Source organism: Ostrea edulis, chromosome 4, assembly GCF_947568905.1.
Source record: "Ostrea edulis chromosome 4, xbOstEdul1.1, whole genome shotgun sequence".
NCBI classification, from domain to species: Eukaryota; Metazoa; Mollusca; class Bivalvia; order Ostreida; family Ostreidae; genus Ostrea; species Ostrea edulis.
The window spans coordinates 29936251-29950608 of record NC_079167.1 but is presented as its reverse complement, the minus strand read 5'-3'; the positions used below and the strand labels follow the sequence as shown (position 1 = coordinate 29950608).

Here is a 14358-nt window from a genome sequence, read left to right as displayed (position 1 = left end):
GAGTGGTTAGAGCATTGCGCTAAAACTCATTTGGCCTCTCACCTCTGGTCGGCGCAGGCTCTTACAAGTTTATTGTTATTTCGAATTTCCAAAATGTCGGCTTGAACATCCCTGAAGAGATATTATTTGTTGAAATACACATCTGGTGCATCAAAATTGGTACCGTATAAGTTTTTCATTATGACCCCTGGGTCGAGGCCTCTGCTGGTGGAATGTTAGCCCTCGAGGGTCTCTACAGCCCAGTAGCTAAGTACTTTGTTACTAGCTTGAAAATACGGATGTATATTCAATTTCTGAGATAAAATTTAACAATTTATTTCAAAATTAAGATATTATATCTCCCTCATGCATAGCTCTAATCCTTGGACGATTTTGGCTCCAGGTTTGTTTGTTTTTTTTTTTGTTTTTTTTTTTTTTTGGCACTCTAGTTTTCCTTTTAGCTTTTACAAGTTTATTGTTATTTTGTACATCAAAATTTGTACAATATAAGTTTTACATCTATACAATATATATATATATATATATATATATATATATATGTGTGTGTGTGTGTGTGTGTGTGTGTGTGTGTGTGTGTGTGTGTGTGTGTGTGTGTGTGTACAATAATGCATATCTGACAATATTGAAAACAAAGTCATATATAACATTTACAGGGCTTTTAATGCATATATTATACAAAAATAAATTAAATATGTTGCAAACTTTTCTCTCGTGTAAAACCATGGTATTTGCTTCATCATTTCCACCTGGTTTTTCTGCACAGGATTAGAGTTTACTGCATTATCATCTTCAAAAAATTCCATCCTTTAATCTTCTGTTAGAATGCAAATATTGTGTAAAATACAGCAAAGAATAACGAAGTCAACCACGGTTACCATTATGTGAGTCTCTACATATTGTAATCGTCGAAATCGATCTTTGTATACACCTCTGGTGTGTCTAGAGGTCCGTGCCCGCCCAAATCTCTATTTTGTATTGTTTATGGGAGTTATGAGATTGATCAGTTGTTCGTAATCTTCACCTTTCATACACCAAAGACATGATCACTCGTTACTCAAGTGGTGGCCATACGCGTATTATAGTGGCGTTGAGTTGGAGTTAAATGTCCATTGTCTTGGTAAGGGTTAGAAATGGCTGTCTGCTTGATCATTCTTTAATAGAAAAATAATGAGATCCCATACTTGTCTCAAAAGTTGCTAAGTTCGGACAATGCCTTCTGAAAATTCTTCACACACTAGATTATGTGAATATTATATTTATTATACATGTAATTACGTCTTGTTTCTCTTGGAAGGATTAGTCCAACTAACAAGTCATTATATTGCGATTTCATGAAAAGTACTTGTAGGTTGATGTTACTTTCTTGTCCTTGTTACTTTAACGACAATCAACAGGAAGAGGACACTTTACGGCACTGACTCATTGATGGCAATTCTCCTGACCACACACCAGTAACTTATCCATTCCTTGACTCCTATGACCACTTTCTACATGTATATGCTGCCGCGGAATATGTCCATCACAAGTTCTGAAGAGAATAAAAAAAAAAATAAGGTGACCAATGGTCTAGACGTTCACCTGATTCACATTAACCCTGTTACAGTCCTACCCCGGATGTAAGCTGATGGTGTGACAAACTTGAATCTACACTATACGATGATGCTTGTATATAAATTAAACAGACTCTGTATATGTGGTTCTTGTGTACATTCTTAATAATCATGTATTCATATGTAACTAGTACTTTCGCTCCGCCAAAACTTTCACTTTGGATACTGCACGAAAGAGAGCATAGTATGATTCCTATTATGCAAATTTACTTTTTATTCAATTACGCCTTTAAGGTCTTTCAGTTGAGAATTTCACTTTTATCTTTGTAAACAGAATTGTACAACTTTTTCGAACTTCTATCATACAATGTTTTGCAGGTGCGTATCTATCTGCTAATTAGAAACGATGTCGATTTCTCGCCAAGTCTCGACTTCAAATCACAGAAATAGACTAGGAATCGTACAAGGCTTTTGCTCGTGCAAAATCTCGAGAACGAGAATCTTGGGAAAGCGAGACTGGAGTACTTGTAACTAGCTGCCACCTATGCCAGCATGGGAAACTTTGAAATGATACTAAAGGTATGGAGCGCCAAATCAATAAATTATTTGAATATGTCATTAATTCAATTATTCCGCGCAGTAATTTAATTGATACGCGCATCAAATCAATTACTGCTCTCATCAATATTGCGGGCAATATTTGAATTTGATGCGTGTATCAAATTGAAATGTTGCGCACAATACTAGTAAATGAATTGATTTGCACATCAAAATTTCTCGCATTAATTTGAAGTGATGCACACATTAATGTGGTGAAATTACTGCTGGAAAAATTTAATTTGGAGCTCATATGCGCGCATCAATTCTTTTAAAGAGAGCAACAATTCAATTAATTAATGAAATCATTGTGGGTATGTTGAAGATATATTCTACTGAATAATTGCTCCCTCTAAGAGTTATTGCGCGCATCAATTGAATTAATGATATCATTAATTAAATTGAAGAGCGCAATAATTCAATTGCGCGCATTGAGTTGGTAAGCATAATAATTCAATTGAGGAGAACAATAATTCAATTATCGTGCTCATTAAATGAGATGATGCGCGCATTATTGGAATTAAAACTCTCTTTCATTGAGTTAAAGTGTCTTTCAATTGTTGATATCAATTCATTTGAAGAGATGAAACAATTCAATTATAACGCGAATCCCTGGTTCGAACAAATATGAACGTACATTAAACGAGGATACCTAAACACCAGTTTTAATTGGAGAAAGTGCAGAGTAGATTTTCTTGAGAAGAAGATTTTTAAACATTTTACCTATTCATTCAAATGTAAAACTTTACACCACAATACGCAAGTTTTGAGATACGTCCGACCTACTTCCCGTTTGAGAACTTTCGTACACAGCAAGAGCGATACGTGGGGGATTGGGTGTTTGTTTTACGTCCCGTCGAAGAGTTTTCACTCAAATTGAGACGTCATCAGCTGTAGGTGAAGTACATGTACCACAGCTTAGCGCTCAGGGCCGTAGCAGTGAGGGTTCCTTAACGTGCCAACGCCTATCGCGACACGAGACCTCCGTTGTTGAGGTTATATCCAAAAGACCCATGATACCGAACGTGCGGCGAAGGAGCAATCACAACCTATGTTTACGTCTTAGGTTTGGCGTGCTCATGGCACGAGCGGAAATCGAACTCACGACCTTCCGGTTAAGAAGGGAGGATTTACGGGGGATGGGGTGATTGTCCATTACTGCATGCGTCAATGTACACAGTAAGTTCGATCATCCGCAATCGATTGATACACAAACCAAGTAAGAACTGTATATCAAGGGAGTAAGCATATATCATATATTAATATTCAGAGAGTAAATACATATATGATATGCATATTACATCGTGTTATTTCGTTGTTCCTACATACCATATCCAAGATATTGCTTGCAAACGTATTATATAACATTGTTGGGTTTTTCCGTTTTTTGTTTTGTTTTGATTTTAGGGGGGGGGGGGGGCTTTTTTTTGGTTTTTTAATTTTTACGCCTTCTACACAGAACTATTTTCTGAAAATTTATGTATATGGTGCCCCCCTTTTCTCCAGGATCATGGTTCGCATAAACCTGATTCTATAACACATAAAGATATTTGCATATTGATTTGAGAAGTCGTAGTCTTGTTCTTTTTTTAGAAATTTCCCCTCTCCACCATTATGTACTTTGTGGTCCCATCCTGGACCCAGGGATACAGTGTATGTCAGAATAAACAGGAATCTCTATGTCACCGGTATAGAGCGAAAATATCCCCGAGAAGATTTGTGAAACCCATCAACCTCTTTCTCATCCTCCCCCTTATGTGTGAGGATTTCAAACAAACTTGAAGGACACACTATGTCAAGTTTGGTTGAAATTGGTCGTTCGGTGCTGAAGAGGTCCAAAATGTAAAAAATGAACACAACTGGCGATCTTTGATCAGCTGAGCTAATAATGAAACTGAAACCACTTCACTTTTTCCTTTCAAACTACCCCCACCCTCTCCCAGAGTCACAATATTGAACTGCTGATGTGATTTTACATCTTAAAGGTTGTGATCAATATTTTTGTTTCCAAACTAACATGGTTAATGGTGTTAAAGACAGGCTGCGTTTCAAAACTACTATCGTTCCAATAATAGCATCTCACGTCGATTGATCAAACTGCAAATGTTTGGACGATGTTTCTCAAACAGGTTTTACCTTTGTTCTCAGTGACCAATCACATTGAAAGAATGGTATACATGTAGGGTGGTCATCTGAATTCACGGCCAATCAGTGAATGACACGTACACGCTTGATCAAGCTAAGTGTAACGCTGTTTTTGGAACGAAAGTATTTTGATCTATATCTTTACAACCGTAGTTTTGTGGGCTTATCTATTAGAGTTTCGTGTTTCATTTTTATTTAATCATACAATACCATAGATTTGATATCTTTACTAGAAACTAACATAAAATTGGAGCATATCTGCCTTTAATTTGCTGTGCTTAGACTACTATTTTCACATTGTGAATTTTTTATTTATTATGTATTTAAATGCGCGCGTCAATCGTCCTTGACACAGAAAATAGGGTCGATCTTCGCCGCACAGGTATAGATGTGCGAAACGTTTACCTCCGTGGCATGTTGGTGAAAAACATAACATGAATTGCTTTGTGTGGATTGTTTATATTTCTTTGCATGTTGATGTATGAATGGATACATTTACCTTTTAGTTCGAAAACATATCCCATGCTTAAGAGAGTATATTCCAAATGCAATGATCGAGATTGCATTTATGGATAAAGATACCACAAGTAGGCCAAGCGTCAAGGTATGCGATTTTTCTGTAAATTGCAAAAAGTCAACTGTTGACTATATATAAATGCATATCCTTTAATGAATGGTCTTGTCTAATCCAATGGTGATATTGACATGAACTGTACATTTACCTGCTTTTAGAACTGTGTCGTCGCATTGTGTTTCATTACGCCCTGCAAGGCGGGTATCTAAGTTGCAAATAGATTAATGGTTGAGTTCACAGGTACATTTGATCAAACTGATTAGAAAAGTGCTAAAAGAATAACTCGGGAGAAAAAAGTCAAACGTATACCCAAGTAAAGTCTTTTTTCCCAAGCACAATCAATCGTTCCAAAAAAAATCTGAAAAGTTTATAAATTTCTTTGCAGTAACCTACCTGTATTTTTGGTCAAACAGAACCACGTACATTGTATCGGGATCCTTTGGCCTTTACATATATCCTTACTGCAGTATAGACATCTTTCCTCCTCGGAACAAAATTGTTCTAAGGAGCAAGAAGTTTTCCCGCAAGTTTTCGGATAAAATGCGTTTACTTTTGAAGTATCTATACAAGATATGACCGAATCACTGAGGGTGAACAGAGCAAGAAAGAAAAGAAAGAAAAAATTCCACCTCCTCATGCTAGACCATTCTCTCTGATATATTATATAATATAGTATCCATTTGTGACGAGAAGCTGTGTTGCGACAGCTATTTTATAGAGGAAAGGAAGGTTTTCCAATGTCTATAAATAGATGGATTGCGTCGTTTGGGGGATTGTCGTAAATGTAAATATTATGATTGTTGTTATATGAGACCTCCAGCAATATCGAATTATGTCGAACATAATATAGATCAAATAAAAATAATCTTAAGTATTATATAACCTTATGATATATATTAATTTCTATGACAATTATAATTTTTATGTGCCGGAGAATTCTGTTGATCTGTCTATTACTTTTACTTCCCTCATTACCTGATTACTGTCTCTGTCAGGGGTATCTGTCTTGAGTTGAGTGCACAGGTATGTTTAATCATGCATGAATATAAATTATCTTCACCTTTCAATCAAATCGATTAAAACATTACTTAAAGAATATTAACTTTTGTATCTAGTAAAATATACTTTTCACAGTTGGAACCAATTATTCCAAAACATTTTTTTTTTCAGATGAATTTTTGTATAACATGACAACATGCATTTAATCTCATTTAATTTTTGCTGATTTTTCAGAATGCAAATACAGATTTATCTAGGCATTATATGATCATGTATGCAAGTGTTTACGAAAAACGTATATAAGTGTTTGGGTGAAGAACAGTGATCAAGAAATCCCATAAAAAATACATGAAGGTACATATTATGCTTATTATTTTTGGTTGTTATTTTACTGAATGTTTTATGGTCTTTATGTGAACAAATGCTGTTTGATCTCTAGGTGACGTGACAATCTCACAATCAGTATACCCTTCAAATACAAAAATCCTGGCGTGCTTTTATTAATTTATTTAGAAAATATTTTTTTGTATGAAGCTTTTACATAAAACGATACTAAGATATAAGATAGAATTAGTTTGATAACAGATGTTTAAGAAGAGTTTGGAGAAGTGACTGTAGTATGATATCCCCTCAATATCTCATCAACGGTTCTTTTCCTGAAAGAAAATAAAATTATATGCTTAAGTCGGATCACTTGTAATACAATAATACTTTCATGATAATATGGATTACCTTCAATAATACATCAAATCAAACTTTGCTTACCTGCATCTGCAAAGACAGTCATCAATATAAATCTCTCTGTGTTGGTATTTCTTCGCTGCTAGTGTACACACCGTGATTACCATGATTGTCATCAACACACCGATAGTGACACCAAGCATAACAATAAGTACCGTGTCATCGCAGACTGAAATATGATGAATTATAAAGAGAAGTAAGCTAAAGTTGTATATTTCGAAAAAGAGGACATTGATTTAAAATATCTCAAATTAAACATACCTGATATCGCCAAATCTTTTGATTGATCTATTGGCCTTTCTTCTAACATAGATCTAGTATGGGTCGCATTTTTGGGATCTAGATCAAGATTAAAAAACATCAAGAATTTAAAATTTATTAATGGTTTCTTGAAATGTAGTATGTGTAGGAAGTCAATTACGTATTTTGTACAAAGGTTTTCTCGAAATCCACATAACAGAGAATAAAGTAATTGAAATAATTAAGTTCTGAAGTACAACCCAATAAACGAAGGGTAAGTCTTTTAGTAATGATATGTATTAAATTAATCTTAATATTCGTTTATTGTTAATCAAAAATGTTTAAACACAGTTAGGATTATTCTTTCATTATCTTTAGTAGGTAAATTTTCAGAGCTGAATTATAAATCAGTTGAGATATTGAAAGCCGGTGTCTGTGCTGTATGATTTTTGCTCGCCGGCAAACTTAGTACAATGTAATATAGAAAGTGATCTGTGCTTTCTGGGTATCTCCATATGTACAATATAATGTTTCTTGTCTAGATGAAGGATTAAAGATCTACATTCTAAGATTAATTTATAATGGAGCATCTAACCAGTGCTTGGTCATACATAAATTAATTTCTTAATTTTGCTTGATAGAAGTTAAGATTGTTATCGATAGGTTACTTTATACGTGGGTTAGTACATGGAAATACTTAATAGAATGAATTGCTTGCATTAAATTACAAAATCTAGTACCATTATTCTACTGATGATGAATTGTCTAAAATATTTCAAAGGACACTAGGTGTTAAAGTCATATTTGCTGATTTTTACCAAACTCTAAATGACTAAAACAGCTTTACAGTAGATAAAAAACTTAAAATTCATACATCTTGCAACCTTTTGTTGTAATTTTGACTTAGACTTTAGTTTGTTTAGGTTTAGAAACAATGGTCTAAACAGTGTGGTATTGAATTAAATGATTCATTACATAGAAAGTTTACATAATTTTCATTATAATGGAGACCGATTCTTTAAATCACGGTTCAGAATGAAAAAGTTTTACGTTCTGTGTGACAGCTAATGTCCATTAGAAACCAGGATACCCCTCTCTCTCTCTCTCTCTCTCTCTCTCTCTCTCTCTCTCGTCCATTGAAATGAACTTCTACCACACATATTAAAGGGACTGGTTCATGATTTTTGATAAAAATATTTTTCATTTTTGATGTTAAACACAAGAAATATAACTCATTTAATGTTGACTGCCAAAATTTTAACCTTCTGAATACAAGAATGAAAGCAATATTTTAGCCTTAAATATGTGTTATGTAAACAAAGACTCGAGTCTTTTTATGTAAACAAACAAACAAGTGAAATATTGATTTTGTAATATAATGCATCTTAATTTTGCATAGTCACAAATTTTAACTTTTAGATGACACGTTTCACCCCCAAAATGCTTGAAATATGAAAGATATAATAATACTTAGATCGATATCCTTTTCTTTTGAAAATTTCGTAAACAATAGCATACCACAATCTTTGTTTACAAAACAATATAGACACCTTATTGATAATGTTACCATTCAATTTTACTTGAGAAAATCTATTCCGGAAAATCTTATCAATCTTTTAGCAAAATTTACATTGTCTGTTCACCAGCTTAGAATTGAACAAGGTAGATATAATGGCACAGCAAGACAAGATCGATTGTGTGAATTTTGTAATTTGAACGAAGTTGAGGACGAATATCATTTTATTTTAATATGTCCTTTGTACAAAAACCTCAGATCTGCATATATAAAAAAAATATTATTGGTCGCATGCTTCTATGTTTAAACTGGTACAATTGATGTCAATTCATAATAGAAAACAAATCTGTAATCTGGGTAAATTTTTAAAAGGTGCTTTACTCTTACGATCTAGCCAAACTGTCGTCTAATGTATATGCTGGTTTTTGTTGGTTTCTTTTTTATGTAAACTTGTCTTATAACTCTCTTCATGTATGTCCATCCTCTAATATTCACTCCACTTTTCATACTGTATGCATCTTTTTTGTTTATATTTTGTAATTGAATATGTATTATGCTGATGAGCCGTAAGGCTTAAAGCCAATAAACAATACAATACAAAACAGATAATAAACTCTCTAAAATGAGCCTCTGTGATGATGTATAACCTTAATTTTCATGTGAAATCTTTCAAACACATTAGACAGTAGATTTTGATCATTAAAAGTGAAAAACAAAATTTGGGGTAAAATTGTGAATCAGTCCCTTTAAATAAAGTATTATTAAATGTGCACAGTTGTACATGCTTTGTTAATAGACGCCACTGATCACCTTGACATACTATACACCTCTTTTTCTTCAAATATCATCATTTTGGGATATATTTTGAAGAAGAAATAATTGACGAGAAAATGAAGTTTTGTTATCCCTACAACACACAGGCAGAAGCCCAGATAGCATGACTACGTTGGCCCAACGTTGGCTAATGGTTGGACCGTTGGCCGATGGTTGGCGTTGGCTAAACAACGTTGGCCCAACATCGGACCAATGTCAACATATCACGTTCATACTCTGATGCCGGGGTTAGTTGGGAATACAACATTGGCCCAACATTGGGCCAACGTTGTAATATTGTGACTAATTAATTGCCGGAGTATGTTGTCAACACAATGCTGGCCCAACATTGGGCCAATGTCAACTTATCACTTTCATACTGGTACCGAGGTTAGTTGGGAATACAACATTGGCCCAACATTGGGCCAACATTGTAAAATTGTGATGAAATTCGACTAAAAAATAGATTTTGATATCTATATTTATGACACACGCACACACAAATGCGCATGACTCGCATGTTTTGAAGAAGAGGATGATGAGTTAATTAAAATAAGCTACGTATATATAGAATGTATAATTGATTTGAAATATTTATAATTTTTGTAAAATATATGCATACATAATTGATTTCTTTTTTAGAAAACATATTAAAAAATTAACATACATTCAATTATCATTTGTGCAGGGATGAAAATTAACCTTGCATATCAAAAGAATGAACTCAAAAGAGAAAGGTTAAACACATGCAAAGATTACATAAATGCTCTAAAGTGTTGGATTTAGGAAGCAGATTCTAAGATAAGAGCACATTTACTGACCAAGCAATTAGGACAGAGTTTTTCACAGCTTGAGACTGGCCAGTTTCCATGGTAATCTTGATATCTGATATGTTGGGATGGTCAATCCTGTATCTATTTTACGCGTCCAGCATTCTAGCTAATCTCGGAGTTTTACTGAGGAATAACGTGAAACAAGGCAACTGAAAAAGGAAAACTTATTCCGGGGAATCGTTTTTATTGTGAATTCAGATTAAAGTAATACGTCCTGGCATACGTATACAGAAATGTAAGTACATTATATATGTATATCTATCTCAAATCAGTTAAATATTTCAGATTTCAAAGCAGAGCCACAGGTTAATACTTTGACTTTTATTGAAAGGAGCTGCTCGAGCAAACCGATTATGTGCAGACGCAACACACAATGAGATAAACAATGTTATCAAAGAGTGGTTCCGGTACGCATGTGACCGTGAAGGAGGTCGAAAAGAAAGAGAGGAAAGGAAAAAGAGAGAAACCAAAGCTCCCAGAATGCAACAGAGGACAGTGATTCATAATTGTGGAAGAATTAAAGTGTATGCACATGTATCAAACAAAGAGACAAAGTTAACTTGTTTACACTGGAATGCATTTATTGTTTTAATCATATTTTCATTTGACCAGTTGTTAACACAAATTAAATTCATTAGATGTCTTTTATTTTGTTTTGATAATGTGTAGAAGTTGAATAATCCTTATGTCTCTGGTGGAGATTTTAAAAAAAATGGATAGATTTTCTACTGAGCTCTAACAGTGGTCAACCTTATATTGTAATTGAAGGAGGATTATGAGATTAGTTAATTCATCTGCAAATTGGAATCATTTCTAAAATTTGAATACAATATTTTATTGCTTAAATGAAAAAACAAAACAAATAACCAAATGTGTATATGATGTTCGGCAAACATTGGGTCAATTTTATTTCAGTGATTGGTCAATATCATTAGAAAATGCACACAACATTAAGCCAACCTGTGTATGATGTTGGGCCAATGATGGCCCAATATCACACACACTGGGTCAATGTTGATTCAATGTTGGGCTAATATACGAAAAAGGAACACAACACAGGGCTACTTATGACGTTGGGCCAACGTTGGGCCAACGATGGCCCAATGTCACACACATTGGGCCAACGTTGATTCAATGTTGGGCCAATGTCATGAGAAAACTTGCATTACATTGGGCCAACGTTGGCCCAACTCGTTGGGCCAACATTGGGTCGATGATCAAAATTACATTGGGCCAACGTCATTTGCCAACATTGGCCCAATGTAACTGATTACGTTGGCCCAACGTTGGGCCAATGTTAGCTTGCTATCTGGGAGGATATATTGGTAGTGTAAAAGTTTCTTTCACCTGAAAGACTCAGACAGAGGGCATAGATTATAGTGGAAAAGTTTCTTAATCTAAATGACTTCATCAGAAGGCATATGTTATGGTATGTATATTATAGTGTAAAAGTTTTGAAATCAAATTTCCCAGTTGTTAACGTGTTTTTCCTTTTTGTCCTTCGCGATTCCTAGTTGGACCAGTACTTATTTTTTGTCATACTTACATGTGCTGAAGTTTTCCTCGTAAATCATACAATGGAATTTACACATAAGAGGAGGGTCCCCCGTCTTACAGATGTCTGTAGAACAATATAAACACCTTTCATCATCACTGCAGTACTGTGTTATCCCGGCACAATCAGAATTTCCACACGGAAACTTGAACTTCAATTTGTCCATGTCGATTAATTTCTCACTACTAATGTTATGAATTGAAATTATCATCATCAAAATCCTCGTCGATATTAGAGAGAATTTGGGTGTATCCATCCCGATGAATTTAGTAAATACACATAGTCTAGCTTCTTTTGTATTTCTATGAATTAGATAACCCTCACGTGGTGCATAGATCCAGCATGCATTGGTGGAAATCATATTGGGCGGTCTAGTGGTTCGATCACTGGACCGTGAATTGCAGTAGACTCGTTCGCGATGGACTCCAAATAATTTACTAGCAAGTAATAAAGAGATGAATTAAAGTTTACAAGGTTTATTCAACGAAATAACAAATAGAGTTAATAAATTATGACACTGAACGAACACAATCTAAAAAAATATAGCGCAAGGCTGCAGTCGTCTATAATCCTAATAGAAATAAAATACTGTATCCCTAACAATGAATATTACAACTCACTGAAAGTCACATAATATAGCAATAAAATTTACTTCATCCCCCCTCTTACTAAAACCTAATCATTTCTAACGTAAAATAATACCTACATCTATCTGATAAAGTAGAAAAAGTTGGAGTCCCCGTGGGGACGCGCGCTTCCTCTTTTATACCCTCGTCCAACAATTTCGTTCCAATGGGAACGGATTCCGTTGGAAATCCAACCAAAATTGTGACTGGAAAATAGTTCATATATAACTAGAATTAACATTGAACTATTAATAAACTGGAAAATAACACTAGTCTAATTCAATCTAATCTAAGTAATTAATTAATTACCTCCAAAGCAATAGTTCTGGTATTAATACCAAAATTTACTGGGGCAATAATATTTCGTTGGCGGATCCTTTAACAGATAGGTAAAACGCCACCGGAAATGACATATGTAACGTGCGCGGTACAACGTCAAGCAAAAGAGAAAGTAGAGATACACATGACGCGAAAAATGAGATCTGCAGCCCAATATACTATTTCACAATGGTATACATAGCCCAATATACTATTTCACAATGGTATGCATGAATAAAGCAAGGTAATTCATTTGTAATAATACGTGTAACATGGAATTCCCGTAGAAGCGAGCGTATCTTCGCTAACTTGCAGTAATTTCTATAATGGACACACGTTAATTCTAACATACGATCCTTCAAACTGCATGATGTTGATATGTACACACAAAAACGCATTATTATGAATATGCTCAATATATCATTAGAAATATCTCGTGAATATAATGCTAGATACATTCTATAGGTTATAATCTACAGAAGTGTTTTTAATAGTTTAAATTGTTGTGTGCTCGCTTCAACAAAAGTAAGAAAATATTTCATGGGGAAGTACATACATGTATAAAAATACAAAAACCTCACAATATTATAAAACGTGGCCTGTTCCCAATGGCCTGACCTGACTTCAAAGTTGGACTGGCCCCAAATTTGGCTCCAACCCAAATCAACAGATAGCCTGGCCTCAAAGTTAGCCTGTAAAATTTATTTTGACCTCAAACAAAAATGATTTTTTCACAATTGTGATTGATTTTATTGATTTATTATTGGGTTACGTTTTTCAAAGTTATACCAGGTAGATGATATGTTTCTGTTGTTTTGTAAATATACACAATTAAATAATCGTATATTACCACCGATCTGATTGATTTTGAATATCTATTCATCAGTTTATTGATCATTTCTCTCCCCCTTCTTAACTTGTGTACTACTACATACGAGGGCTGTTCCATATGTAATGTGTATTGTACGATATCTCAAAAGCATTCGACTCAAATAGTGAAACATTACATCCCTTGAAAGTATTCTCCGCGCTTTGAAAAACATAATTTCATCCATTTCTGAAATGCGTCACGGTACACTGATTTAGATAGACCTCTGAGGCACTGACTGATGGCTAAGCCAAGGGCTTGTCGGGACTTGTAACGACGACCAGATAAGAACCTTTTAAGTTTTGAAAAGGGAAAAAGTCGCATGGGGCTTGATCTGGAGAATATGGTAGGTGTGGCAAGATGGTGCAAAGCGTTATCGCACTGTTGTACAATACACATTACATATCGAACAGCCCTCATATTTGTACCAATCAATACCTCAAGGACAACAGAGTCGACTCGTCTACGATTTCCAACAAGGGGCGGTGTGTGTGTGTGTGTGTGTGTGTTGTGTGTGTGTGTGTGTGGTTGTATAATTACGCAGCACCGTCTTATAAACTTTAATTCTGAATCTTTAAAGCTTGCCAAAACAAAATTTACATTCATAAGTATTATCCTTAGCCTCAATGTGATCAATCTCATAACATGTCAAATATCAAAAGCCTATCGCAAAAGAAACAGCCTGGACACAATTTGTAGCAGTCATCGATACAAATTATTCTCTTGAAGTCTTCAAATATCTTGATCTTTCTTCGTTCTGTTTACATGAAGTATTACCACAAAAATGTTCCACGTGCGTATGTAAATAATGCTAACTCGTTCGTTGTTTATTTATTAAAACAAAGCAAATATAGAATTCGCTAATTCATTTCAGATATATTTTCGTCAGAATTCTGCTAGAATATTATTTCAAGAATCGACATATCTTTTATTGTCACGAAATGTAAAAAAGCAATATATCGAAGTCCTTATTAATCTAACCC

General features: G+C 34.4%; 1 protein-coding gene and 2 long non-coding RNA genes across 6 annotated transcripts in view; 1 reads left to right on the top strand and 2 right to left on the bottom strand.

Moving 5' to 3' along the window:
• The window catches only part of LOC125668947 (uncharacterized), a 57815-nt gene that overhangs the window by 35670 nt on the left and 7787 nt on the right, over nucleotides 1–14358 (bottom strand). Inside the window, exons 5-11 of one of the 4 annotated variants that reach the window (XM_056161163.1) lie at nucleotides 6868–6945; nucleotides 6631–6775; nucleotides 5260–6521; nucleotides 5015–5071; nucleotides 4792–4909; nucleotides 1450–1528; nucleotides 646–787 (exon numbers count right to left, since the gene is read on the bottom strand). In XM_056161163.1, the coding sequence (XP_056017138.1) occupies nucleotides 6455–6521; nucleotides 6631–6775; nucleotides 6868–6945 (290 nt within the window). In that variant the 3' untranslated portion in view covers nucleotides 646–787; nucleotides 1450–1528; nucleotides 4792–4909; nucleotides 5015–5071; nucleotides 5260–6454. Of the gene's footprint in view, nucleotides 1–645; nucleotides 1529–4791; nucleotides 4910–5014; nucleotides 5072–5259; nucleotides 6522–6630; nucleotides 6776–6867; nucleotides 6946–14358 lie in introns of those variants that run through there. The other 3 variants (XM_056161161.1, XM_056161164.1, XM_056161162.1) reach the window with 3 other exon arrangements.
• Nucleotides 9624–10450, top strand: LOC125682491 (uncharacterized). Its single transcript, XR_008802078.1, has 2 exons — nucleotides 9624–10243; nucleotides 10340–10450. It is a non-coding gene; the product is annotated as an uncharacterized LOC125682491 (long non-coding RNA).
• Nucleotides 11761–13557, bottom strand: LOC130053725 (uncharacterized). Its single transcript, XR_008802079.1, has 2 exons — nucleotides 13219–13557; nucleotides 11761–13187 (listed from the first exon to the last, which is right to left on the bottom strand). It is a non-coding gene; the product is annotated as an uncharacterized LOC130053725 (long non-coding RNA).